The 26375-nt window shown below is 60.6% G+C and overlaps 1 protein-coding gene across 1 annotated transcript in view; it reads right to left on the reverse strand.

Annotated features, from left to right (window-relative positions):
- The window catches only part of SPEG (striated muscle enriched protein kinase), an 80474-nt gene that overhangs the window by 44344 nt on the left and 9755 nt on the right, over positions 1-26375 (reverse strand). The window contains 2 exon segments of the mRNA XM_074967178.1: positions 186-559; positions 712-801. Coding sequence (XP_074823279.1) covers positions 186-559; positions 712-801 — 464 coding nt within the window.

Raw genomic sequence — 26375 nt, forward strand, 5'->3', positions numbered from 1 at the left:
AGCCCCGGCCCCGAACCCTCCCCCCGCAGCCCCTCGGGCAGGGCCTGCCGTGCTCAGGGGCCCCGTTCCCCCCATTAGGGAGAAAGGAGGCAAAGAAAGACCCAAGGCTGAGGGCTGAGATGGCTGCGGGGGTCGGGAGGAGATGGCCCCAGCACGATGCCCCCTCCGTAGCCTCCCCCAGCTACTTACACGTGGATCGAGAGCGCCCGTCCTCTGTACAGACTGAACGCGCTGCCGTAGGGGTCGCTGGCCACCGAGAGGCTATCCTCCGACCCCCAGCTTGTGCCCACCAGAATAGCACGCGACGCCCGTAGCAGGGGCTCCACCCCCAGGTGCCTGACCTCGGCACCGCGGGGGGCCTGCGCGTGTGCTTGCCTTGGGGTCCCCTGCGGCTGCCAGCCACTGGGGCGCAGGTGGGGCCCCCGCACCGGGAGGCCGGGCTCCGTCGCCTTCTCCACCACGGTCTGCTGGCTGCCCGACCAGCTGGAGCGCTCCTCCGCCTGCGACAGGCCCAGCGCCGACGTGGTCATGGAGGCGTCCACCAGCGTGTCCGACTCCCCTGCGCAGAGGAGAGAGGGGTGAACCGGCGGGCAGCGCCTGGAGGGGTCCAGCCAGAGCCCCTGCCTGCTCCCAGCTGGCACCGGCCAGGCTCCCGCCCCACTCACAGCCCCAACAGAGCTACCGCCAGCCCCCCGGCCGGCTCCCGCTCACCTGTGGGGGAGCTGAAAGGGGTCTCATCCTGGAGCTCACTGCGCTGTGTCCCCTGGGGGTCGCTGGCGTCGTCCTCGCCTGTCTCCGAGTCTGGAGCCAGAGAGAAGTGGGCGGTGAGGGCACAGCTGGGCGGGCAGCGCCACTCGGGCCTCCCGGGCCAGGAACCCCCCGACCCACCAAATCCAGGTCGCTGCTGGGAGGCGGGAGAGGCGAGTGCCAAGGCCCCCCTGGGTCTGGGTGGGCACGAGGAGACAGCGCCCGTCGGCCCCGGCGTCCCCAGTGGGGGGCCTGAGCTGGAACCAGCGCTGGGACTCGGCTGTGGGCTGGGAGCAGCAGCCGGTGGGAGAGGAGAGCCAGCCGTGCAACGGGGAGGTGATGGGGGGGGACAGTGTGGCCTGGAGGAGGGGGAGCAGCATGGGGGCGGCAAGGGGGCCCAGGGTGGGGGGTGAGGCTGAGCAAGTTTCCTACCGTAGCTTTGCTTCCTGCAGGAGCGGAAAACTTCGCTTCCATCGGGGCAGCAAGAGAGAGAGAGACATCAGCGCCGGTTATCGGCCCAGCCTGCCGAGCCGCGGGCAGCCTGGCGGGGGCAGGGGGGCACTCAGGGGGGGGGGGGTCCCATGGGAAGCGAGGGCTGAGGGGGGGCGGGTCACAGACCCTGCACCCCCTGAGAGACAGCACCCCCAGCTTTCGGAGGGGTAGCCGGGTTCGTCTGTCTCAGCAGAAACAACGAGGAGCCCTCGTGGCACCTCGGAGACGAACACATTGATTTGGGCATCAGCTTTCGTGGGCTAAAACCCACTTCCTCAGATGCGTGGAGTGGAACATACAGGAGCAGGCGTGTGCAAGTGTGTGCACACTCACAGACACCCCCGACACACCCAGCCCCACTCGGGCCCCTCACAAGCATGTGCACACTCACAGACCCCCCCCGACACGCCCAGCCCTGCCCCAGCTCCTCTCACGAGTGTGTACACACTCATAGACCCCCCCCGACATACGGCACACACAGCCCCGTCCCAGTTCCTTTCCACCCCATGACAGCCCCCCCCAAATACACACAGCACAGTATACAGCCCCCCCCCGCAACCTACACCCCCCCCATGCAGACACGCAGCACAGCACAGAGCCCCCCACTGCACCCTACTCTGGCCTCCCTCCACTCTTCCAGACCCACTCTGGGACCCCAGACTCCCAGTTTTCCCCGCTGAGTGCCCCAGCTCTGCCCCTGGCACAGCCGCGGAGCCTGGGGGAGGCCGGCCCCCCCCGGCACATCGCCCCCCGAGGGGGTTCTGCCCCCAACTCCCCCAAGAACCCGACGCAGCAAGGCCGAGCCCAGCCAGAGGGTCCTTTCTGGGGTCTGGGGGGCTCTCAGCTGCAGCAGCCCCATGGTGCCTGCCGCTCGCAGCCCCCCCTTCCTAGCCAGCAGAGCCACCACTGCGATCACAGACACCCCGCACAGGAGTGTACACGGGCACAGTCCGAGACAGCCCCACCCCCGCTCCTCTCACAAGCGTGTGCGCTCACAGACCCCCTGACACGGCACACCCAGCCCCGCCCCCGCTCCTCTCACGAGCGTGTGCACTCACAGACCCCCACGACACGGCACACCCAGCCCCGCCCCCGCTCCTCTCACGAGCGTGTGCACTCACAGACCCCCACGACACGGCACACCCAGCCCCGCCCCCACTCCTCTCACGAGCGTGTGGGCTCACAGACCCGCCCGACACGGCACACCCAGCCCCGCCCCTGCTCCTCTCATGAGCGTGTGCGCTCACAGACCCCCACAACATGGCACACCCAGCCCCACCCCCACTCCTCTCACGAGCGTGTGCGCTCACAGACCCGCCCGACATGGCACACCCAGCCCCGCCCCGGCTCCTCTCACGAGCGTGTGCACTCACAGACCCCCACGACACGGCACACCCAGCCCCGCCCCCGCTCCTCTCACGAGCGTGTGCACTCACAGACCCCCCTGACACGGCACACCCAGCCCCGCCCCCACTCCTCTCACGAGCATGTGCGCTCACAGACCCGCCCGACACGGCACACCCAGCCCCGCCCCGGCTCCTCTCACGAGCGTGTGCACTCACAGACCCCCACGACACGGCACACCCAGCCCCACCCCCGCTCCTCTCACGAGCGTGTGCACTCACAGACCCCCCTGACACGGCACACCCAGCCCCGCCCCCACTCCTCTCACGAGCGTGTGTGCGCTCACAGACCCCCCTGACACGGCACACCCAGGCCCACCCAGCTCCTCTCACGAGTGTGTGCATGCTCACAGACCCCCCTGACACGTTGCACACCCACACCCGCCACATCCCCACCCTGCCACACCCCCGTCCCGCCCTGCCCCCGTCACAGCCCCACCCTGCCCCACACCGGCTTCGCTCCCCACCACCAGGGAGCCGCTCCCTCCTGGCTGTCGCCCACTTGCCCTGCACACACACACCCCCACAGCCCGAAGCTGCAGCAGGGGCAATTCCAGGCTCACCCCCTTCCTGGCCCCCCAGCAGCACCTCATCCGGTGGGGCCAGGCGAGTGCCACGTGGGTCAGCAGCAGCCCCAGAGAACTTGGGGGCAGTGCTGGCGTTTGCCAGGCCCACCCTCACCCCCAGGTGCAGCCTCACTCGGGGAACTGCCGGCCAGGAAAGGGTGGGGTCTGAGCCCCCTGCCCAGGGCCCGGCTGAGGGGGCAGGGGACCTCAGCACCAGCATGTTCCCTGGCTCCTTAGTCACTCCACACAGGAGCCGCCCCAAGGCAAGAGCCCCGGGTGGCAGCAGAGCAGGGGAGAGGGCTGGGGGTCCCAGGGGAGGGGTCCCAGGAACAACGCACCATGCGTGAAGCGCCTGAAGCGCCGCGAGTGACCGGGTTTCTGCAAAGGAAAAGAGAAGAGCGTTACCCCTCCGGCCAGCTGCCCCCGGCAAGAGCCAGCGCCCAGCCCCAGGGCAGAGAAAAGAGGGCCCCCCCCCACCACCCCCCAATGAGACGGGGGGGTCCTGGGCAGTTCCCTCTGCAAAGCTCCTGGGAGCAGCTCATGCCTCCAGCGGTGGAGAGGGGCCGAGGACCCCCGCCTGGCCCAGCAAACGCCCCTTGGAACCCGCAACGGCAGCCCCAGTGCCCAGGCTGGCCTGGGCGCCAAGGCTCTGGAGCACACCGGGACCCGGGCCCAGCCGTGCAGGGCACTCGTGCCGCACACAGGGAGGGCCCCCTGCACGTGGCCCCGGGAAGCAAGTGGAGAAGTTAGAGCTGGAAAAACAAGTGGATGACAGCCCCAGCCCGGGGCCAGGCAGGCTGCTCCCTAGTGCAGTGACAGTCCCGGGTGAAACATCCCGGTGAACGGTCCCCAGCCTTCTCCCGGGGCCGATTCCCAGCCAGAGCCAGCTCCCCGGCCAGTTCGCATCACCAGCTTGTTCTGGGGTTCAGCCCAGGTCTCCTGTGCTCCCTGCCCGCCCCTGCTCCTGGGCTGAGCTGGGGGTGAGACGCTGGAAGACGTCAGCGGGCCCATCACCCAGGTCTTTGATCTGCAGCCAATTACAGAGGTGCCAGGCCACCCCCCAGGGTTCACCCGCTGCGGCCAACGATGGGCCCTGGCGTGCTGGCATTGACCGGGGGCCGCGGAACAGAGAAGCGCCATGAGTGGAGTGCAGACCGGGGCATTTCCCGGCCCCACCCTACCCATCCGGTTGGGCAAATATCCACAGAGCAGGGGCTGGACGTCCAGGAGCTTCCGGGGCGGCAGTGCCTGCTTTCCTACGAACGCTGCTCTCCATGGCTCCCTGAGACGCACCACCGGCCAGAGCAAGCGGGCGGAGGCACTGGGTAACGGCGAGTCCCGCGGCACGGACGGGCCAGGGACTGGGAAACAGGACCGGGGCAGAGGGGCCTCCATGCAAACGGGCGGCAGGGGGCTGCTTGGACCCGTGGTGCTTTTCCTGTATGTGACAAAGGCCTGTGTGTGCCCCGTGCGGGCAGTGACAGGTGCCCAGGTGTGTGAGGGGTGGGGGGTGTTTATAGGTGCCCCGTGCGGGCAGTGACAGGTGCCCAGGTGTGTGGGGGAGTGGGGGGTGTTTACAGGTGCCCCGTGCGGGCAGTGACAGGTGTGTTACAGGTGCCCAGGTGTGTGGGGGGGTGGGGGGTCTTTACAGGTGCCCCGTGCGGGCAGTGACGGGTGTGTTACAGGTGCCCAGGTGTGTGCATGGGGTGGGGGTGTTTACAGGTGCCCCGTGCGGGCAGTGACAGGTGACAGGTGCCCAGGTGTGTGGGGGGTGGGGGGTGTTTACAGGTGCCCCGTGTGGGCAGTGACGGGTGTGTTACAGGTGCCCAGGTGTGTGGGGGGGGGTGGGGGGCTGTTTACAGGTGCCCCGTGCTAGGGTGACCATATTTCCCAAAGTGAAAACGGGACACTATATGGGGCTGGCCCAAGCCACCTGGTGTCGCCGCTTGCTTGCCAGACGCCGGGAATGGGCGGCAGGACGATCACTGGACAATTCCCTGTGCTGCTCACTCCCTCTGGGGCACCCGGCCCTGGCGTCTGTCAGGACACGGGGCTGGATGGACCTTTGCTCTGACCCAGTCTGGCCGCTCTGATGTTCTGATGTTGCCTGAGCCATGTGCCACCCGGGGTTGGGGCCCCAAGCTGCCTTGTGTTACCACTCACCGCCCCAGACGCTCCTCCAGGCCCCCCTAAGGGGGCCGTAACAATGCGGCCTCTGGCGGGACACATCTGAGAGTATCAGTTCAGGACAAATTGCTGAGCGCAGGGCAGTCGCAGCCCCAGGCTGCGGGTCCTGCTGGAGAAGGAAGCTGCTGAAAGACGGAGTGAAGCTAAAGAAAGAACAGGAGGACTCGTGGCACCTCAGAGACTAACACATGTATTTGAGCGAAGCTTTCGTGAGCGACACCTCACTTCATCGAAGAAAGAATGGCTGAACTGGGAAGAGACGCTGCTGAGAGACAGGGACGGGCTCGCAGGGGGCGTATGGAACGGCTGGCTGCTGAGGAGCGTTCACCAGATGCAACAAGAAACTGCCAGACTTCAGCTCCAAGCCAAGAAAGCAGAAATTGTATCCTCGTGGAAGTCCAGTTTATAACAACGATGGCCTGTTGTATTACTCTGTGTTTAACCCACTGTGCTCTGCCCAGGGGAGGGGGACTCTGACCTGGTGGGAATAGCTGTTTGTCTGTGCAAAAAAGCCGTTTGTCTGTGAATGACGTTTCTGACTGTCTGTCTAATGTCTCAAAAGTGAACCTGGAATTAGATCAAGCACAGAAAGAATCCCATGCCCTGCTACAGACTGGGAACCGAGTGGCTTGGCAGCCGTTCTGCAGAAAAGGACCTAGGGGTTACAGTGGACGAGAAGCTGGATATGAGTCAGCAGCGTGCCCTTGTTGCCAAGAAGGCCAATGGCATTTTGGGCTGTATAAGGAGGGGCATTGCCAGCAGATCGAGGGACGTGATCGTTCCCCTCTATTCGACATTGGTGAGGCCTCATCTGGAGTACTGTGTCCAGTTTTGGGCCCCACACTACAAGAAGGCTGTGGAAAAATTGGAAAACGTCCAGCGGAGGGCAACAAAAATGATTAGGGGACTAGAACACATGACTTATGAGGAAAGGCTGAGGGAACTGGGATTGTTTAGTCTGCGGAGGAGAAGAATGAAAGGGGATTTGATAGCTGCTTTCAACTACCTGAAAGGGGGTTCCAAAGAGGATGGATCTAGACTGTTCTCAGTGGTAGAAGAGGACAGGACAAGGAGTAATGATCTCAAGTTGCAGTGGGGGAGGTTTAGGTTGGATATTAGGAAAAACTTTTTCACTAGGAGGGTGGTGAAACACTGGAATGCGTTACCTAGGGAGGTGGTGGAATCTCCTTCCTTTGAGGTTTTTAAGGTCAGGCTTGACAAAGCCCTGGCTGGGATGATTTAGTTGGGGTTGATCCTGCTTTGAGCAGGGGGTTGGACTAGAACCTCCTGAGGTCTCTTCCAACCCTGATATTCTATGATTCATTGGTCAGGAAAATGTTTCTCAGGAGCAGTTTAAAGTGGATGGTCAGGTGGAAGCCCTAACTGAGGAAGGAAAGGGTGGATTTTTGATGGGGGATGGATTGTTGGCAAGTACAGCTTGTAAAAGTGAACCTGGTAAAGGGAGCAGGGATTTTCTGGAAGTAGCTCAGGGTAGTGTGGAGAAGAGCAGTTTACCTGGTAAGGAAGCTGCCCCACTCTCCCAGTATTTGTCTGTAACCAGCCCTGGGTGCTTGGTAAGAAAAGTCTGGATGAGCCTAGGCAGCCTTGTGAGCTGATGGCTGTGTCTAGTCAGCAGGGTGGGAAGGTGAGGAGAGTGGAAGATGAGTGTCCCTGGACCTTACCTATTACCTGGGTGGAGAATTGTGACCGTGAAGGAAATGTGCCTGTGTCTGTTAGGGGTATTGACTTGCCCATGGAGGGAGCTACCCTGGTCTCCAAGAAGTTGTCTGTGACCAGCCTTGTGTGCTGGGACCAGGGGAAAGAGATCCCAAGCTGCGTGTCTGGTAAAGGAGAAAGTGTGTCGGCTCTTCGTTGTCTGTGGAGCAGACAGAAGGGGCCTTTCAGCCTGTGACGGTTGAGGGTCGTGCAGTTGTCTCAGAGCTGGTTCTGGATTCAGCTAAAGCCCAGGAAGGGAAGGGTCCTAAGTTTGTGTCTGCTCGAGAGAATGGCCCTGTAACTAGGTCGCATCCAGTTAGTGTCTATGTAAAATCCCAGAGCCCAGACAATTCTGGTGCTTGTATTTTGCCTGTTGCTCATGTGTGGTTGGGAAAGGGCTCTCGGGATGCAGTCAGCGGTGTTTGTGTCATCCCCTCCGGCATCGATTTTGGGTTGGGGGTGTGACGTTATTACTATCAACTGGGACCATACAGATCATTGTTCCCTGTGGTGCCCAGGTCTGCGCGGTAACGGCTGTGTGCGTTGCAGGTCCCGGGGGTACACGGGGTGCCTGTGGGTGCGTAAGGGCATGTTATGCAGGAAGCAAAGCCACTCAGGGGAGCAGAGCCCTGGAGCCTGACCCTGGGGCACACTCTGCGACGCCTGCGAGGTCCTGAGCTGCCTCGGTTCCCCCGGCGCGCCAGCAGGAGAGGCAGCTCAGCACCCCCGTGGGGAGGCCGAGAGGGCGGAGGACGGGAGACAATGCCCTGCGCTCCAGCCCACGGCATTTCACAGTCTGCAACGCGGTAACTTTCGTCCTCTGCTCCGCACCGCTCCAGGGCTGGCAGGAGCGTTCGGGGCCTCCAGGGGCAGAACGGGACAATGGGGACATATGGAGCCCCTGGCACCCGCCGAGCAGAGTCACACCTTCCACCACCTCTGTAATCGCCTACAGACCAAAGACCCGGCCCCGGGACTCCCTGCACGTTCGAAGGCCCTTTCCTGTCTCCCTGGCAGATCTGGCTCCACGCGGCCCAGAGCCGGGCAGGCAGGTGCCCACTCCCCTGCCTTCCGCCGTTCCAGTCCCTGTGCCAAACAGGGAGAGACAGGCAGCAGGGCAGACACAATGAAGAGTGTCACCCACACAGAGGCCATGTCTCAACAGCCAGGCTTCAGTCCCCAGGCCCCTGACTCAGCCGATGCCCCGAGGTTTCCTAGCACCAGCCGCTGCCCCACAGCACACGAGGAGTTTTTACAGAAAGCTACAAACTGGGAGAAGGTGACTGGGGAGAGAGTGGGTGTGACGAAGTGGGACTGTTCTTAATGGTTCCTCCGAATATTGTGGGGGTGCCTCAATTTCCCTTATGCAGTTCTTAAGTATCTAGGTGGTGGGGTAAGGGTGTATGATCACTGCAGAGCCCTAGAGGGCAGGTGTGTGCAGGGGTCTGGACACAGAGAATGGCCGACACCCTGTTTCCTGGCAACTGATGGCCTGGACCCTTCCCCCCTGCAAGGTGAGAGCTAAAGGGTTGGAGAACAAAGGAATCAGGTGACCTCCTGGCCTGGGAAAGGAACAAAGCCCAGAGGAGGGGGGGCTGGAGGGAGTTTCAGTTTGGGGCTGGCTAGGACATGGAGTGAAGTGCAGACGTGGTTGTCTGGCTCACTGCCCTCCAAAATGGACCCAGCTGAGGGGTCCTGTTCTCTGCACCTGCAAGCTCTGTTTTAGACCATGTTCCTGTCGTCTAATAAACCTCTGTTTTACTGGCTGGCTGAGAGTCCCGTCTGACTGCGAAGTTGGGGTGCAGGACCCTCTGGCTTCCCCAGGAGCCCCGCCTGAGCGGTCTCGCTGTGGGAAGCACACGGAGGGGCAGAGGATGCTGAATGCTCCGAGGTCAGACCCAGGAAGGTGGAAGCCGTGTGAGCTGTTTGCCCTGCGGACAGGCTGCTCACCGGAAGGCGACTGCCCCAGAGTCCTGACTGGCTTCATGGGGAGCAGTTCCAGAGCATCGCCCGGGCACTCCGTGACACAAACTGGGAGAAGGTGACTGGGGAGAGAGTGGGTCACACCCACGCACGCACACCCACCCACGCACACACACACGCCCATGCACACATGCACATGGCTGCCCACCCACCCATGCACATGCCCACCCATGCACACACACACCCACGCACGCACACATGCCCATGCAGACATGCACACACCCACACACACACCACACACACACCCATGCACGCATGCACATGCCCACCCATGCATGCATGCCCATGCACACATGCACACACCCATGCCCACACCCACCCATGCACACACACACACCCATGCATGCACACACACCCAAGCACACATGCACATGCCCACCCACACACACACACATGCCCGTGCACACACCCATGCACACGCCCACCCACGCACACACACACACACCCATGCATGCATACACACCCAAGCACACGCCCACCCACCCATACACACACCCACTGGCATGCCGTGCTGCGCTAGCTAGGCAGCGGCTGCTTGGTGTGGACGAAAGCTAATGTGCCAATTTTTCAGCGGGGTAAACAGGACGACACAGGTAACCATGGGCCCGTCGGCCTGACGTCAATCACAGACAAGAGAATGGAGCAGCTGATACAAGACTCAGCGAATAAAGAAGGAAGGGAGGGGCTGGCAAGTAACGCAAAGCAACCTGGGTTAATAGAGAACAGATCCTGTCAAACTAACTGGATACCTTTTTTGACGAAATTCCAAATTTATAACAAACGAGAAAGCCAAGTGCTGACAAACTAGACTTCTCTAGGCAGCGGGCTTGCTGCCACGTGACGTTTTGAATAAAAACCTGTAACAGTATAACATGAACACAGCACGCATTAAAGGGATTGCGGCTGGCTGACGAACAGGTCTCAAAATGTAGCTGTAAATGGGAACTCGTCATCGAGTGGCTGCGTTTCCAGGGCGTCTGTCACAACGTGGGGATTTTCCCTCGTGATGTTGTATGTGAGTCTTACTGGTGAGCCTAGGTGAATTTTACTGTTTTGCATGAATACTGTGTGTGCCTCAGTTTCCCTGTGTGCCGCACCAATCGCTCGGTGGTAGGAATGGGGGTAGGTGACTTTGGCTGAGACCTCTGGGGCAGGTGAGGCTGCTCCAGCTGCCTGCACGTTTGCTATGACCAGTGCTCTTCCTAACCTGAGACCCAGAAGGGGGATGCAACTAGGTGACGACCAGGTGACTCTTTGTCTGGGAAGCGAGACAAAGACAAAGAGGAGGAACAACGAGGTTGTCTGAGGTCAGATCGCAGGAAGCTGGCAGTCTTCTGTGGGGGACTGGAAGGGGGGAAGTCCAGGGCATCTGGCCCAGGATTCCCCCAAGATGGACTTGGCTGAAAGTCACTGATTTCTGTGCTAACAAGTTCTGCCCTATGCTGCGTTCCTGTCGTCTAATAAACCTTCTGTTTTACCGGCGGGCTGAGAGTCCCGTCTGACTGCGAAGTTGGGGGGCAGGACCCTCTGGCTCCCCCAGGACCCCGCCTGAGCGGACTCGCTGTGGGAAGCGCACGGAGGGGCAGAGGAGGCTGAATGCTCCGAGGTCAGACCCAGGAAGGTGGAGCCGGGTGAGCTGTGTGTCCTGCAGACAGGCTGCTCCCCGAGAGGAGACTTCCCCAGAGTCCTGACTGGGTTCATAAGGAATAGTTCAAGATAGGACTGTCAAACGATTAAAAAAATTAATCGTGATTAATTGCACAATTAATTGCACTCTGAAACAATAATAGAACACCTTTTATTTAAATATTTTGGATGTTTTCTGAATTTTCAAATATATTGATTTCAATTAAAGCACAGAATATAAAGAGTTCTTGATATTTATTTTTTATTACAAATATTTACACTGTAAAAAACAAAAGCAATCGTATTTTTCAATTCACCTCATACAGGTCCCGTCGTGCGATCTCTTTATCGTGAAAGTTGAGTTACGAATGGAGAATTATGTACAAAAAATAACTGCATTCAAAACCAAAACAATGCAAACCTTTAGCACCTACAAGTCCACTCAGTCCTACTTCTTGGTCAGCCACTCGCTCAGACAAACAAGTGTGTTTACATTTGCAGGAGATAGTGCTGCCCGCTGCTTGTTTACCATCTCACCCGAAAGTGAGACCAGGCGTTCGCCTGGCACTGTTGTAGCCGGTGTCACAAGATATTTACGTGCCAGATGCCCTAAAGATTCGTATGTCCCTTCATGCTTCAACCACCGTTCCAGAGGACGTGCGTCCATGCTGATGACGGGTTCTGCTCGATAACAATCCAAAGCAGTGCAGACCGACGCATGTTCATTTTCATCAACTGAGTCAGATGCCACCAGCAGAAGGTTGATTTTCTTTTTTGGTGGTTCGGGTTTTGTAGTTTCCGCATCGGAGCGTTGCTCTTTTAAGACTTCTGAAAGCGTGCTCCACACCTCGTCCCTCTCAGATTTTGGAAGGCACTTCAGATTCTTAACCCTTGGGTCGAGTGCCGTAGCTATCCTTAGAAATCTCACATCGGTACCTTCTTTGCGTTTTGTCAGATCTGCAGTGAAAGTGTTCTTAAAACAAAGACATGCCGGGTCACCATCCGAGATGGCTAGAACATGAAATACATGGCAGAATGCGGGAAAAACAGAGCAAGGGACATACAGTTCTCCCCCAAGGAGTTCCGTCACACCTTTCATTAACACGTTATTTTTTTAACGAGCATTGTCAGCATGGAAGCATGTCCTCTGGAATGGTGGCCAAAGCATGAAGGGACACACGAAGGTTTAGCACATCTGGCACGTCAATACCTCGCCACGCCAGCAACAACAGTGCCAGGCGAACGCCTGGTCTCACTTTCGGGTGAGATGGTAAACAAGCAGCGGGCAGCACTATCTCCTGCAAATGTAAACACACTTGTTTGTCTGAGCGAGTGGCTGACCAAGAAGTAGGACTGAGTGGACTTGTAGGTGCTAAAGGTTTGCATTGTTTTGGTTTTGAATGCAGTTATTTTTTGTACATAATTCTCCATTCGTAACTCAACTTTCACGATAAAGAGATCGCACGACGGGACCTGTATGAGGTGAATTGAAAAATAGGACTGCTTTTGCTCATCGTTTTTACAGTTCAAATATTTGTAATCAAAATGAATAATATAAGCGAGCGCTGTGCACTTTGTGTTCTGTGTTGTAAAAGAAATCAATAGATTTGAAAATGTAGAAAACATGCAAACTATTTAATACATTTCAATGGGTAGTCGACTGTTTAACCGTGCGATTAATCGTGATTAATGTTTTTAATCACAGTTAACTTTTTTGAGTTCATCGTGCGAGCTGCCGGCGGTTAACTGACAGCCCTAGTCCCAGAGCATCGCCCGGAGACTCCGTGACAGAGTCCCACAGGGAGCAGTTTGGGCCCTACACTAGTTAACATTTTTATCAACGACTTGGAAGAAAACCAAAGATCCTCATTCGACAAAGTTTGCAGCAGACACAGAAACTGGGGGAGGGGGAAAGAAGGAAGAGGAGTCAGGTCACTGATACAGAGAGACCTGGATCACCGGTAAACTGGGCGCAGCAACCAATGTGCATTGTAATACAGCTCAAAGTCAAGGGACAGACCTAGGAGCAAAGAACCTCGGGCGCACGCACAGCCGGCAGGACTGCCCTGGGAAGCAGTGACTCTGACAAGGATTTGGGGGTCAGCTGAACATGAGCCCCCAGTGTGGCGCTGGGGCCAAAAGGGTTAGTGCGCTCCAGGCTTGCCTAAACAGGGGGATCTCGAGGAGGAGCAGAGCGGTTACTTTACGTCTGTATTTGGCCCTGGTGCGACCGCTGCTGGAACCCTGGGTCCAGCTCTGGTGCCCACGGGTCAAGGAGGATGTTGTAAATTGGAGAAGGGGCAGAGAAGAGCAACAAGAGTGAGCTCTTTGGGTCTATCACAAGTTACCTTAACAACAGAAGGTTCAGGGGTGACTTGATCACAGTCTATAACAATCCGCACAGGGAACAAATATTTAGTGGGCTCTTCAGTCCGGCCAAAGAGGGTCTAACACGACCCCAGGGCAGGAAGTCGAAGCTAGACATGTCCAGACTGGAAAGATGATGTACATTTTTCATAGTAAGATAATTAATCACGGGAACCATTTACCCGGGTCGTGCTGGATTCTCCATCACTGACCATTTTAAAACCAAGACAGGGTGTTTCTCTAACGGCTCCGCTCTAGGAATGGGGGGGGCGGGGGGGGGCAGGTCTCTGGCCCGTGCTCTGCAGGGTCAGACCAGATGCTCACAATGGTCCGGGCTGGCCTTGGCGTGTAGGAATCGGTGACTCTGTATTCTGCCTGAGCTGGGCTTCCCCTCCCTGGTCACCGACTGCGCTGGCTCTGGCTGGGAGCCCGAGTTCCAGGCCCGGGGCAGGTGGATGAGCAGATTAACTGCACCCCCGGTGGATCATTCCCCCATTTGAAAAGGAAAATGCAATCGAGTGCCATTAACAGGAGCTCTCCTGGCTTCCCCTGGGGCTGGCCTGCCCGCCTCCCACTCAGGGACGGGGAAACACGGAGCAAGCCCAGCCCTGGCCCAGCCCCACAGCATCTATCCCCTCCCCCCCCAGCCCCCACCCGGTCATCAGGGCCCCCGCTTTGGCGGTACTGGGGAGGCCACAGGCCAGAACAGCGTGTGCCAGCAGCCCACGCAGGGCCCAGTGCTCAGGGGCTGGAGCAAGGCCACCAGCCGTCAGCCCCCACAGGAAACAGGAAACCCACAGAAAGCCTCCTCCAGCCTTCTCGGGGAAGGGGGGACCAGGAAAGGGCTCTGGAGGTAGGTAGGGCAGGGCAGGGGCCAGGCCCAGGGGCTGAGCTGGGAGCAGGGCACCCAACCGGCCCTCCTGGTGGGGACAGGGGCCCCACAAGTACAAGTTAAGTCTGGATGAGACTCTGGACCCAGGCCTGCCCTGGGGTGGGTGCCTGGCTGGGCCCTCCCCCGACACCTGGCCAGCTCTGCCAACAGGGCCCACGGCCCTGCCCAGCCAGGGTGGCAAAGCGCCTTGAGCCCTGCCCACCCTGCCCTCCACCAGCGGCCCGGACCAGCCACACACAGGCCGTCCCCCAGTGCGGGGTGCCGGCTACCTGTGCCGGGGAGGGGTGTCAAGGGCAGAGGGCAGGGCAAGGACCCAGGTGTTCTGGACGCCATTCCCAGCTCTGTCACTCAGGTAACCTTGAGCGAGCCACGTCCCGCGGTGTGCCTCAGTTTCCCCCCTGCAGTGAGGAGAGGGACCCGCCCGCCCAGGGCTGGGGGAGGGCTGGTGGGTTTGCACCCCAGTTCCCAGACCCCAGCGAGTCTGGGCAGCCCGGGGAGGGGGGGGCGAAGCGCCAGCGGATGCGGCGGGACCCCGGGACCTGCTGCCGCGGAGAGGGGACGTGGGCCGGGGCTCTGGGGCTGGCAGCCCGGCCGGGGGCTCGGCAGCACCGGGCCGCGGGCACCTGCCGAGCCGCGGCGCCCGCGGGGAGGCACCTGCCCGGCCCGGGGCAGCGCCCGGAACCGGCCGCTTTGTGAGCCCCGCGGGCCAGCGGCTCCCCCCGGCCCGGCCCGGCCCGGCCCCCCGGCTGCGGAGCGAGGGGGCCCGGGGGCTCCGGGAGCCGGTCTCCGCGCTGCCCCGGCCCGGCCCCGCGCAGCACCCTGGAGAGCGGCCCGGCCGCGGGCTCACCTGGACCCGCTTCTTCCCCCAGCGCCGCTTCATGGCCCGGCCCGGCTCGGCTCGGCTCGGCTCCCCGGCCCCCACCTCGCACCGAGCCAGCCGCCGAGCGTGCGCAGGGAGCCGCGAGCGGGGGGGGCTGCCTCCGCCCCCCCCAGACAGACGGGGGGCAGGGGGAGGGGACGGCGGGAGGGGAGAGGGGAGGAGAGCAGGCAGGAGAGGGGAGGCAGGGAGGGGACAGGAGGGGGAGGGGAGACAGGGAGGGAAGAGCTGGGGGAGGGGAGGCAGGAAGGAGACAGGTGGGGGGAGGGGAGGCACGGAGGGGACAAGTGGGGGAGGGGATCGGGCAGGCGGGGGGAGGGGAGGTACAATGGAACAGGTGGGGGAGGGGAGGCAGAGAGGGAAGAGGTGGGGGAGGGGAGGTAGGGAGGGGACAGGTGGGGGAGGGGAGCGGGCAGGCGGGGGGAGGGGAGGTACAATGGAATAGGTGGGGGAGGGGAGGCACGGCAGGGACAGGAGGGGGAGGGGAGGCAGGGAGGGAAGAGGTGGGGGAGGGGAGGCACGGAGGGGACAGGTGGGGGAGGGGAGGTGGGGTAGGACTCTCCCCATCCCTTGACGCCCATGGCAGGAGCTCTCAGCTCAGAGCAGGGGGCCGGGCTGGGTGCCCGGAGAGCTCAGGGCCGTGAGGGCCCCCTTCCCTTACCCCTGCTCCCTGCACCTGTCCTGGAAGCAGGGGGGGCTGGGCCGGGGATCTCTGCCCATCCTGCTGACCAGTCCTGTCTCGCTGCTCCCTAGCGCTCCCCCAGTGGCCTGGCCCCCCGCGGGGGCTGTGTCTTGGCTCCCATGGGGAGCTCTGTGGGGCAGGGCCGGTCTCTGTGCTCCAGCCCCTGGCACCATGCGGCCGGCCCCACGACTGGGGCTCCCAGAAGCGACCGTAACACACACCGTGAATCACAGTAACACCGGTGACGGTGCGACAGGGCACAGCCACACCCCTGCCGGCCCCAGGCCCGCACCGGCTGTCCTCAAAGCCCACACGACCCCCAGAACCGTCACGCTCCCCCCAGCCCCACCGAGACAATCTTCCTAACACCACGCCGCCCTGCGCCCCACTCACACAGGTGTCAGCGTAGCAGCCGTGTCAGTCTGTAGCCGCAAAAAGAACAGGAGGACTCGTGGCACCTTAGAGACTAACCAATTTATCTGAGCATAAGCTTCGTGAGCTACAGGTCCCTTCCTGGGATGCATATCTCACACAGAGACCCTTACCCGGCGTCCCACACACGCAAGGAGACACCCCCCATCCTTCCCCCGCAGTCCTGGGATCCACACAGCTGCACGCCTGCCTGTGACGGAGTGAGTGTAATGTCCTATCTCCTTGAAAGGTGACAGGGCCAGAAAGAGTTAATGACCTCCCAGACTGACCTGACCCCGGGCCCAACTTTAGAGCCTGGTTAGGAAGAGAGGGAAATGAGGAGAGCTGTGAACTGCAGCCGGCTTGGTTGGAGAAAGACGAGTAGATGTTTGCTCAGGTCTTGTGATGTCAGCAAACAAGTCTAGTCTATGGCTGTGGCTTTGACTCAAAGATCAAAGAGGGAAGATTGACATAGACTTGAGTGCCATGGTTTTATTGTCTCTGTCTCTGGGAAGGTTGTGATAACCGGTGTCTGAACTGTTTAATGGATAAATGACCCTGGGCTAATTGCCAGGGTGTTTGGGAGAAGGAAAGTGAAGCCGATTGTCTTCTGAGGCCTAAAGGCTGCAGGAAATGTATAAAAACCCTGGGACAGGATCCTTCCTCATCTCAGATCTGCTTTGGGTTTCAAGAGGGGGAACCTTAAGCCATCAGGATTGAGATCCCCAGTCACTGCCTGGAGTCACCCTGAACACGGACATTGGACTATAACCTCCGGACTATTTCTAAAAGGACTTTTGGCCACTACAAACTCAGCTCTGCTTTGTATCTGAACCTCAAGAATTGAACTCAAGTCTGTCTGTATCTTGATCTTTTAACCAACAAGCTCTCTCTTTTCGTTTTTAATAAATTTTAGTTTAGTTAATAAGAGTTGACGGTAAGCGTGTGTCTGGGGTAAGATCTGAGTTACCATTTGACCGGGGTCTGGGGCTTGGTCCCTTGGGGTCAGGGGAACCTTTTCTTTTCTATGAGGAGATAAGATTTTCAGAATTTATCATCCTATGGTTGACAGGTGTGTCTGGATGGAGCCAGAGGCTGGTACTTTAAGGGAACTGCGTTGTGTGGACGTCTGAGTACCCAGGGAGGTGCTGGAGAAGCTGGCTTGGGCTGGCTGGGTAACTCTAAGGAGTGGAATGTCCACCAGCGTTTGGGGTTTGTCCGCCCCGGTTTGTCGCAGTTCACCCTGATTGAGTGACCTCAGCTGGCTCGCACAGGCAGCCACAACCCCCTGACTGCCCGGCACATGCCACCAGCCCTGGGCCACCAGCCGCGTCCCCCTCAGGACCTCGGCGGCATAAACAAACACCCTGCACTGTCGACATCCCCGCACGCTGCGCACGCCCACAGCCACCCACCCCCAGCCAGGCCACGTGCCACACAACGACAACTGCCCGCACACAGGGCGGCGCCCGCAGGGCTCAGGCTCCAGAGCCCATTGCTGCCTCATGTGAGACGGAGCACGCAGGACTCCTGGGTTCTGTTCCCTGCAGTGCCAGACTCGCCGGGTGCCCTGGGTCAGCCCCTCTCTGTGCGCTGGGGCAGTGACGCTGACCCTCAGCCGGGGGGTTCTGGGTGTCGTTGGCAGGAGCCAGGGCCAGGCCCAAGTGACATCTAGGGCTCCCATTCCATACATCGATGTGCCGGCTCCAGCCCCACAAGCCCCGGGCTCAGGAACTGCCCGTGACCCCAGGCCCCGTTCATGGCAGCGAGCGGCCCCACCCCCAGGCAATAGCCTGTGTGAGGATGTGACACAGCAGGGAGGGGGGAGTGTTGACCTGGGAATGTGCCCTGCGGACGGGAGACCTGAGAGCCTGTCACCTGAGCCAGGAGGGGGAGGGGGAGGTAACACCTCTGCCCGGGAATGTGGACGGAGGCTGCAGGAGGGAGCCTGCTGGGGGGGTTTAGTTTCAGTTTGGGGCTGGGTGGAGGAACACAGGGAACCCCAGGGCTGGGGTCTAAGCTCCCTGCTCCCCCAGAAGGACTTCACTGAGGGGTCCTGGGTGTCCCCACAAGCTCTGTTTTGGACTGTGTTCCTGTTGTCCAATAAACCTTCTGTTTTACTGGCTGGGTGAGAGTCATGTAGAATCCCAGGAAGAGGGGTGCAGGGCCTGGAGTCCCCCACACTCCGTGACAGCTGGTGGCAGAGGTGGGATCTACTGCACCCCGTGGACGGCGCTTCCTGCAGTAAGTGACTGGGGAACAGTAAAACGAAGGGGGATTGACGGGGACCAGGTGTTCTGAAGATTCAGAGAGAGACTGTTTCAGGGGGCGGTTAACCCCTGGGAGTGCGTGACCAGAGAGAAGGACTTTTGCAGTAACAGGGTCCCCCGGGGGATTGCAGCGAGCGGTCCCAGGGGCGGAGGAGTCTGCAGCTTGACCCTGGCAAAGAGGTGGTGACCTCAAGAAGCACTGGCACACAAGGGGCTTTTCCTGGAAACCTGCCCGGCCTGCGAGTGGCCAGCAGGGAGACGTACGCTAAACGCCTGAAGAGCGACCTGGTGGAGCTGTGCAGGCAGAGGGGGCTGCGCATCGGGAGGTCCACCAAGGAACAGCCCAGTTGGAGGAGAGGGATCGCTTGGATGGCCCGATCCCTGCCCCAGAGGGAAGCTGCCCGGGGGACGCAGCGTGGGCCCTGGGGCCTGACCGCGCTGGGAGGGGTCAGACTCCCGAGACCCTTCCTACCTAGGCCTGGGGGAGGGGTTGGGGGAAGCCCAACGAATACCGAGGGCACCCTGACCCCGGCAGCCAGCAGGGGATCTCCTGGCAGAGCTCCCCATCCCTGGAGCGGAGGCGGCTGGAATGGGAGAGGGAGATGAAAATGAGGGAGCTGGAGGATCATGAAAAATAATGTGAACATGAGCAGGAGGAGAAGGAGAGGGAGCGTCAGGAGAAGGAGAGGGAGCGTCAGGAGAAGGAGAGGGAGCGTCAGGAGAAGGAGAGGGAACGTCAGGAGAAGGAGAGGGAACGTCAACATGAGCAGCAGGAGAAGGAGAAACAAAGAAAGCATGAACTGGAGCTGGCCAGGCTGAGGAGCAGTGGGGCCCCGGCTGCGGTGAGTGCGGGGGGACCCAAGACTGCAAGGAGCTTTGATAAGTGCTTCCTGGCCCAGCGGAAGGAGGGGGAGGACATAGATAGCTTCCTGACGGCCTTTGAGAATGCCTGCGAGATGCACAGGGTTGACCCTGCAGACAGGCTCCAGTTTCTCACCCCCTTACTGGACCCCAAAGCTGTGGAGGTGTACAGCCGAATGAAAGGGGCGGAGGCGGGGACTATGAACTGTTCAAACAGGCCCTGCTCCGTGAGTTTGGGCTGACCCCCGAGATGTACTGGAGAAGGTTTCGGAGTCAGCGTAAAACGCCTGAGGTCACCTACCTACAACTGGTCAACAGGATGCAGGGATATGCCCACAAGTGGACAGCGGGGGCCCAAGCTAAAGAGGACCTGCTTGACCTGTTCGTACTGGAGCACCTGTATGAACAGTGCCCTTCCGACCTGAGGCTGTGGCTGGTGGGCAAAAAGCTCGAGAACCCCCAGCATGCAGGGCAGCTGGCCGACGAGTTTGTGAACAGTCGGTCAGGGGGTAGCCGGGAGGAGTCCCAAAAGAACAGGCCCCCCCCGATGCAGAGAGAGAGTCACCATGGGGCCTCCCAGTGGGGAAATATGGAGAACCCCCTCCAAAGGGGAACGCCTGGTGTCGGGCCCCTCCGACCCGCTCGAGGGGACCAACGTGACCTGAGCTGCTATCACTGTGGCCAGAGAGGCCACGTACGGACCCAGTGCCCTGGGCTCAGGGACAAACTGAGCAGACCCAACCTACCCAGGGTTAACTGGGTAGGGACCCAGCCGGACGAGGGGCAGACAGCCCAGGCAAGGGGGGCTGCCAGCTTACCACCTGCTCAGGAGGGAAGAGTACCCCCAGCCAGCCCCGCCACAGGGCTGGAGGCTCTGGACTCAGGGTGCTCGGTTTACAGGGTGGGTGCGGGGCTGTCCCTCCGGAGAGAGTGCCTTGTTCCCCTGGAGGTGGATGGGAGGAAGGTCAATGGATACTGGGATACGGGCGCGGAGGTGACTCTGGCCCGGCCCGAGGTGGTGGCCCCAGATCGGGTGGTGCCCAACACCTACCTGACCCTGACGGGGGTGGGCGGGACCCCATTTAAGGTACCCGTGGCAAGGGTACACCTGAAATGGGGGGCCAAGGAGGGCCCCGAGGATGTGGGGGTACACCACCATTTGCCCACTGAGGTTTTGAGGGGGGGAGACCTAGAGGACTGGCCAAGCAAGCCCCAGACCGCCCTGGTTGTGACCCGTAGCCAGAGCCGGCGAGGGGCACTGCGCCCTGACCTTGGGGAGGGTACCACACCGGAGGCGCAGGACCCTACTCTGGTGGGGAGGGAGCGCCGAGGGGCACGGCTCAGAGAGGCTGAGGCCTCAGACCTGGCCACTGAGGGGGAACCGGGCCCCATCCCTTCCCCAGCCGCTGAGTTCCAGGCCGAGTTGAGGAAAGATCCCTCCTTGTGGAAGCTCAGGGACCTGGCCGACCTCAGTGTGGGACGGACCATGAGGAGAGGCTGCCAGGAGAGGTTCCTGTGGGAGAAGGGGTTCCTGTACCGAGAATGGGCTCCCCCAGGGGAAGGGGAGTCCTGTGGGATCAGGAGGCAGCTGGTGGTCCCCCAGAAGTATCGCCGCAAGCTCCTGTCCCTGGCCCATGACATCCCCCTCGCAGGGCACCAGGGAATCCGGCGCACCCGGCAGAGGTTGCTACAGAACTTTTACTGGCCCGGGGTCTTTACCACCGTCCGGCAGTATTGCCGATCCTCTGACCCCTGTCAGAGGGTGGGGAAGGCCCGGGACAAGGGGAAAGCGGCTTTGAGACCTTTGCCCATCATAGAGGAGCCTTTCCAGAAGGTGGCCATGGACATCGTGGGACCTCTCAGCACGACGACCCGGTCGGGGAAGAAATACATTCTGGTGGTGGTAGATTTCGCCACCCGCTACCCCGAGGCAGTGCCCTTAGCTTCCATTGAAGCAGACACCGTGGCAGATGCGCTCCTGACCATTTTCAGCCGAGTGGGGTTCCCCAGGGAAGTCTTGACAGACCAAGGCTCCAACTTCATGTCGGCCCTGCTCCGGTGCTTGTGGGAGAAATGTGGGGTCCAGCACGACTGGGCCTCAGCTTATCACCCCCAGTGCAATGGGCTGGTGGAGAGGTTTAACGGGACGCTAAAGATGATGCTGAAAACCTTTATGAACCAGCACCTGCAGGATTGGGACAAGTACTTACCTCACCTGCTGTTCGCGTACAGGGAGGTGCCCCAGGAGTCTACCGGATTTTCGCCTTTCGAACTGTTATATGGAAGGAGGGTGAGGGGGCCCCTGGACCTGATGAGAGACGAGTGGGAGGGGAAGGCCACTCCCGATGGAGAGTCAGTGGTGGAGTATGTCCTGACCTTCCAAGAGAGACTGGCTGAACTCATGGGCCTGGCCAGGGAGAATCTGGCCAGAGCCCAGAGGAAGCAGAAGGTCTGGTATGACCGCACGGCGCGGGCCCGTGCCTACGCCACCGGGGATCCGGTGATGGTTCTCATCCCCGTGAGAAAGAACAAACTACAGGCCGCCTGGGAGGGCCCTTTCAAGGTCGTCAAGCAGCTCAATGAGGTAAACTCTGTGGTGGAGCTGTCGAACCGGGCGCACCACCGCCGGGTGTACCATGTGAATATGATGAAGCCATATTATGCCAGGGGGAATGTGGTGTTGGCCGTGTGTGGACAGTGGGAGGAGCAGGGGGATGACCCTTTAGTAGATCCGTTCCCTGGGACCAGAGCTGGTTCCCCCCTGGAAACAATCCCCCTCTCGGATCAGCTCACCCCTGCCCAGCAAGCTGAGGTCAGGGGGGTGCTGCATCCGTACCGACAGCTGTTTTCCAACCAGCCTGGACGCACTAATCTGACTGTCCACCGGGTGCAGACAGGGTCGCACCCGCCGATAAGATGCTCCCCTTTCCGAGTCACAGGGAAAACTGCTCAGGACCTGGAAAGAGAGGTCCAGGACATGCTGGCTTTGGGGGTGATCCAGCCATCGGCCAGCCCTTGGGCCTCGCCGGTGGTGCTGGTCCCCAAAAAGGACGGGTCGGTCCGGTTCTGTGTGGACTATCGGAAGCTCAATGCCATCACTGTATCTGATGCCTACCCCATGCCCAGGCCTGACGAGCTCCTAGACAAGCTGGGGGGAGCTCGGTACCTTACCACCATGGACCTTACAAAGGGCTACTGGCAAGTGCCGCTGGATGCAGATGCCCGGCTGAAATCAGCCTTTATCACCCCTCTGGGGCTCTATGAGTTCCTGACCCTGCCTTTCGGCCTCAAGGGAGCGCCGGCCACCTTCCAGCGCCAGTGGACCAGCTCCTGAGGGGGATGGAGAGTTTTGCCGTGGCGTATATTGATGACATCTGTGTCTTTAGCCAGACCTGGGAGGACCACGTGTCCCAGGTTAGACAAGTGCTGGACCGACTCCAGGGAGCTGGGCTGACTGTAAAAGTGGAGAAGTGCAAGGTGGGGATGGCTGAAGTATCTTACCTGGGCCATCGGGTGGGGAGCGGCCGCCTAAAGCCGGAACCAGCCAAGGTGGAGATGATCAGAGACTGGCCCGCTCCCCACACCAAAAAGCAGGTCCAAGCCTTTATTGGGATGGCAGGATACTACCGAAGATTTGTGCCCCACTTTAGCGCCATAGCCACCCCCATCACTGAGCTATGCAAGAAGGGGAAGCCAGACAAGGTGGTCTGGACCGAGCAGTGCCAGGAGGCTTTCCGGGCGCCGAAGGAGGCTCTGGTCAGTGGCCCAGTTCTGGCAAACCCAGACTTTGACAAGCCCTTTGTGGTGTTCACCGACGCCTCCGACACGGGACTGGGGGCGGTGTTAATGCAGGAGGATGAAAAGGGGGAGAGACACCCCATCGTGTACCTGAGCAAGAAGTTGCTACCCCGGGAGCAACACTACGTGGCCATCGAGAAGGAGTGCCTGGCCATGGTGTGGGCCCTCAAGAAACTAGAGCCCTATCTCTTCGGGCCACACTTCACCGTCTACACCGACCCCTCTCCCCTGACCTGGCTGCACCCGATGAAAGGAGCCAACGCCAAACTCCTGAGGTGGAGCCTGCTCCTGCAGGATTACGACATGGACGTGGTCCACATGAAGGGAAGTGCCAACCTGATAGCGGATGCGCTGTCCTGGAGAGGGGCCCCGAACTTCCCCAGGTCACTGGTCTCAGTGACCCCGCTCAGTTCAGTCTCGAAGGGGGGAGAGATGTGACGATGTGACGCAGCAGGGAGGGGGGAGTGTTGACCTGTGGATGTGCCCTGGGGGTGGGAGACCTGAGAGCCTGTCACCTGAGCCAGGAGGGGGAGGTAACACCTCTGCCCGGGAATGTGGACGGAGGCTGCAGGAGGGAGCCTGTTGGGGGGGGTTTAGTTTCAGTTTGGGGCTGGGTGGAGGAACACAGGGAACCCCAGGGCTGGGGTCTAAGCTCCCTGCTCCCCAGAAGGATTTGACTGAGGGGTCCTGGGTGTACCCACAAGCTCTGTTTTGGACTGTGTTCCTGTTGTCCAATAAACCTTCTGTTTTACTGGCTGGCTGAGAGTCTCAGTGAATCCCAGGAAGGGGGGTGCAGGCCCCGGACTCCCCCACACTCCGTGACAGCCTGGGAACGTGCCCGCCCTACGTAGCCAGCTCCCCGGCGCCGGCTGGCGAGGCTGGCTGCCTGCTGGCACCGAGGTTTCTGTCCTGCCCGGCCGGCTCGGCCTGCAGTGAAGCCTTTGAGCCGCGCTGTGATGTCCGCGCTGCGGGGGGCTCTTGGACCTGCCAGGGCTTCCCGCCCACTCCGGTCCTCTGCTCTTCGCACTGACTGGGCCCAGCCAGGGCTCGGTGCGGGCGGCTCGACCGGACGTGTCAGAGACAGGGAATCGCGAGCCATTACGTCCTGGGCTTTAGGGTCATCCTCGGGGGCCGCACGGGAACACGAGCAGCAGAGGCCGAGGAGATGAATGTCTCCTCCCCGCGTACCCAGGCCAACCCCAGGGCCCACGTCCTGGGCTGGAGTGGGAGCTGCTGCCCGGTGCACGGCTGCCAGAGAGCCCAGCAGGCTGTATGGCTCAGCCCAGGACGTGGGAATCCGGGCGCCAGCGAGCCGGACGTGGCTGGAGCCCATGGCCGGACGTGCAGGAGTGGGAAGGGACGGGGAAGCTCGTCGTTTCTCTGACCGGCCCCAGCCCTGAGTGCTCTGGCCCGTGGGGAGAGGCGAAGGTGCCCGGCCTGCAGCCCGAGTGCTATATTTACCCCCTGCAGGCCGGGGTCTCGGTCTCACCCTGCATGAAACACAAGAGCCTGTTGCCCCGTGAGAATCTGAGGGGCTGGCACATTCCACGGCAAAAATAAATCCCAAGCAGCGCACTCGGGAGCGGGGCAGGGGTGGCGCTGACTGACTGGACAGCTGCAGGGAGCCCGGATCACAAGGCCGGCCCCAGGCTGTGGGCCACAGCACGCGAAGCACCCCGTGCAGCCGGCACTCCCCCCGCCGGCCCAGCGCTGCCCTGGCGGGGCCACCGGGGAGCCTCCAAGGCAGTGCAGCACCGTCCACCGAGCCGGGCCCGCCGCGGAGCTGCTGCGCGGAGATGGAGCATTGAGAGCCAGGCCGAGCCGAGTGCCCCCACCCCCCTCACGCCTGCCGCTCTCGAGCTCGCCCGCAGCCCCCAGCCATGGCACCAAGCTCAGATGGCCCATCACATGGGCCCCCAACAAGCCCCCGGCTGTCTCTGCCCTCGGAGGAGCCCACACGGCAGCCGAGCGGCAGAGAGAGCCAGACGGGTCCAGGCCACGGCCGCATCAGGGGGCGGGGGAGGACAGCCCCTCTCTGCAGGGTGCCTGGGGATACCGCTCCTCTACAAAGGGGTGCGGGGCTGGCGGCACTGAGAGGTTGGGAGGGGAGGGCCAGGAGGGCGTCTCCTGTGGGTAATTCACTGCCTGAGCAGACAAGAGGGAAGGTTCTCTCATGGGTCGGTAACTGGTTAAAAGACAGGAAACAAAGGGGAGGAATAAATGGTCGGTTTTCAGAATGGAGAGAGGTAAATAGTGGTGTCCCCAAGGGTCTGCACTGGGAGCAGTGCTCTACAACATAGTCATAACAGACCTGCAAAAGGTGGTAAACAGCGAGGTGGCAAAATTTGCAATTGGTACAAAACTGCTCAAGATAGTGAAGTCCCAGGCAGACTGTGAAGAGCTACAAAGGGATCTCTCGAAACTGGGTGATGGGGCAACACAATGGCAGATGAAATTCAGTGTTGATCAATGCACAGTGATGCCCATTGGAAAACATCACCCCAACTAGACATATACAATGATGGGTCTAAATTAGCTGTTACCACTCAAGGAAGATCTTGGAGTCACTGTGGCTAGTTCGGTGAACACATCCACTCAATGGGCAGCGGCCGTCAAAAAAGCGAACAGAATGTTAGGAACCATTAGAAAAGGGAGAGATAAGAAGATAGAAAATATCCTGTTGCCTTTGTATAAATCCCTGGTACGCCCACACCTTGAATACTGCGTGCAGATGTGGTCGCCCCATCTCAAAAAAGATATTTTGGAATTGGAAAAGGGCAACAAAACTGATGAGGGGTATGGAACGGCTGCCGTATGAGGAGACATTAATAAGACTGGTACTTTTCAGCTTGGAAAAGAGACGACTAAGGGGGGATAGGGTTGAGGTCTATAAAATCATGACGGGTGTGGAGAGAGTGAATAAGGACGTGTCATTTACTCCTCCTAACACAAGAATTATGAAATTACAAGGCGGCTGGCCACGGAGCTGCAGTCTAGGGAAATCCCACATTCCAGGCCGCCCTCGGCAGAGTGGCTGGGGGGGCTGCGTCTCCGCTGACTGGGCGCAGAGTGACTGGACCCGACCCGGCCGCCCCAGCTGCGAGACCAGCGACCCGCAGGGATGGGAGCTCCCCTCGCGGGAGAAGTACGCACCCGAGCCAGGGCGCTGGGCCACAGCCAGCCAGGCCTGCTCTTGAATGGCACCCGGCCGGGGCGTGACAGGCACAGTGACGGGGCCGGGAGCCTCGCTGGATCCCCGCCGGAAGCTGCCAGGGCGCCTGCGAGACAGGGCGGCTCTCTGGGAGCGTAGCCTGGAGCAAACCGGCAGCAAGAGCTGGGCAACGGTCCCTCTCATTTGTTATATCCGCATGCGCAATGAATTTTGCTCCATGCACCAATATGGAGGTGATGTGGAGTTTGGGGTGCAGGAGGGGGCTCACGGTTGGGACAGAGGGTTGGGATGCAGGGGTGCGGGCTCTGGGGTGGGGCTGGGGATG

Source organism: Natator depressus, chromosome 11 (assembly GCF_965152275.1).
Source record: "Natator depressus isolate rNatDep1 chromosome 11, rNatDep2.hap1, whole genome shotgun sequence".
Taxonomy (NCBI): domain Eukaryota; kingdom Metazoa; phylum Chordata; order Testudines; family Cheloniidae; genus Natator; species Natator depressus.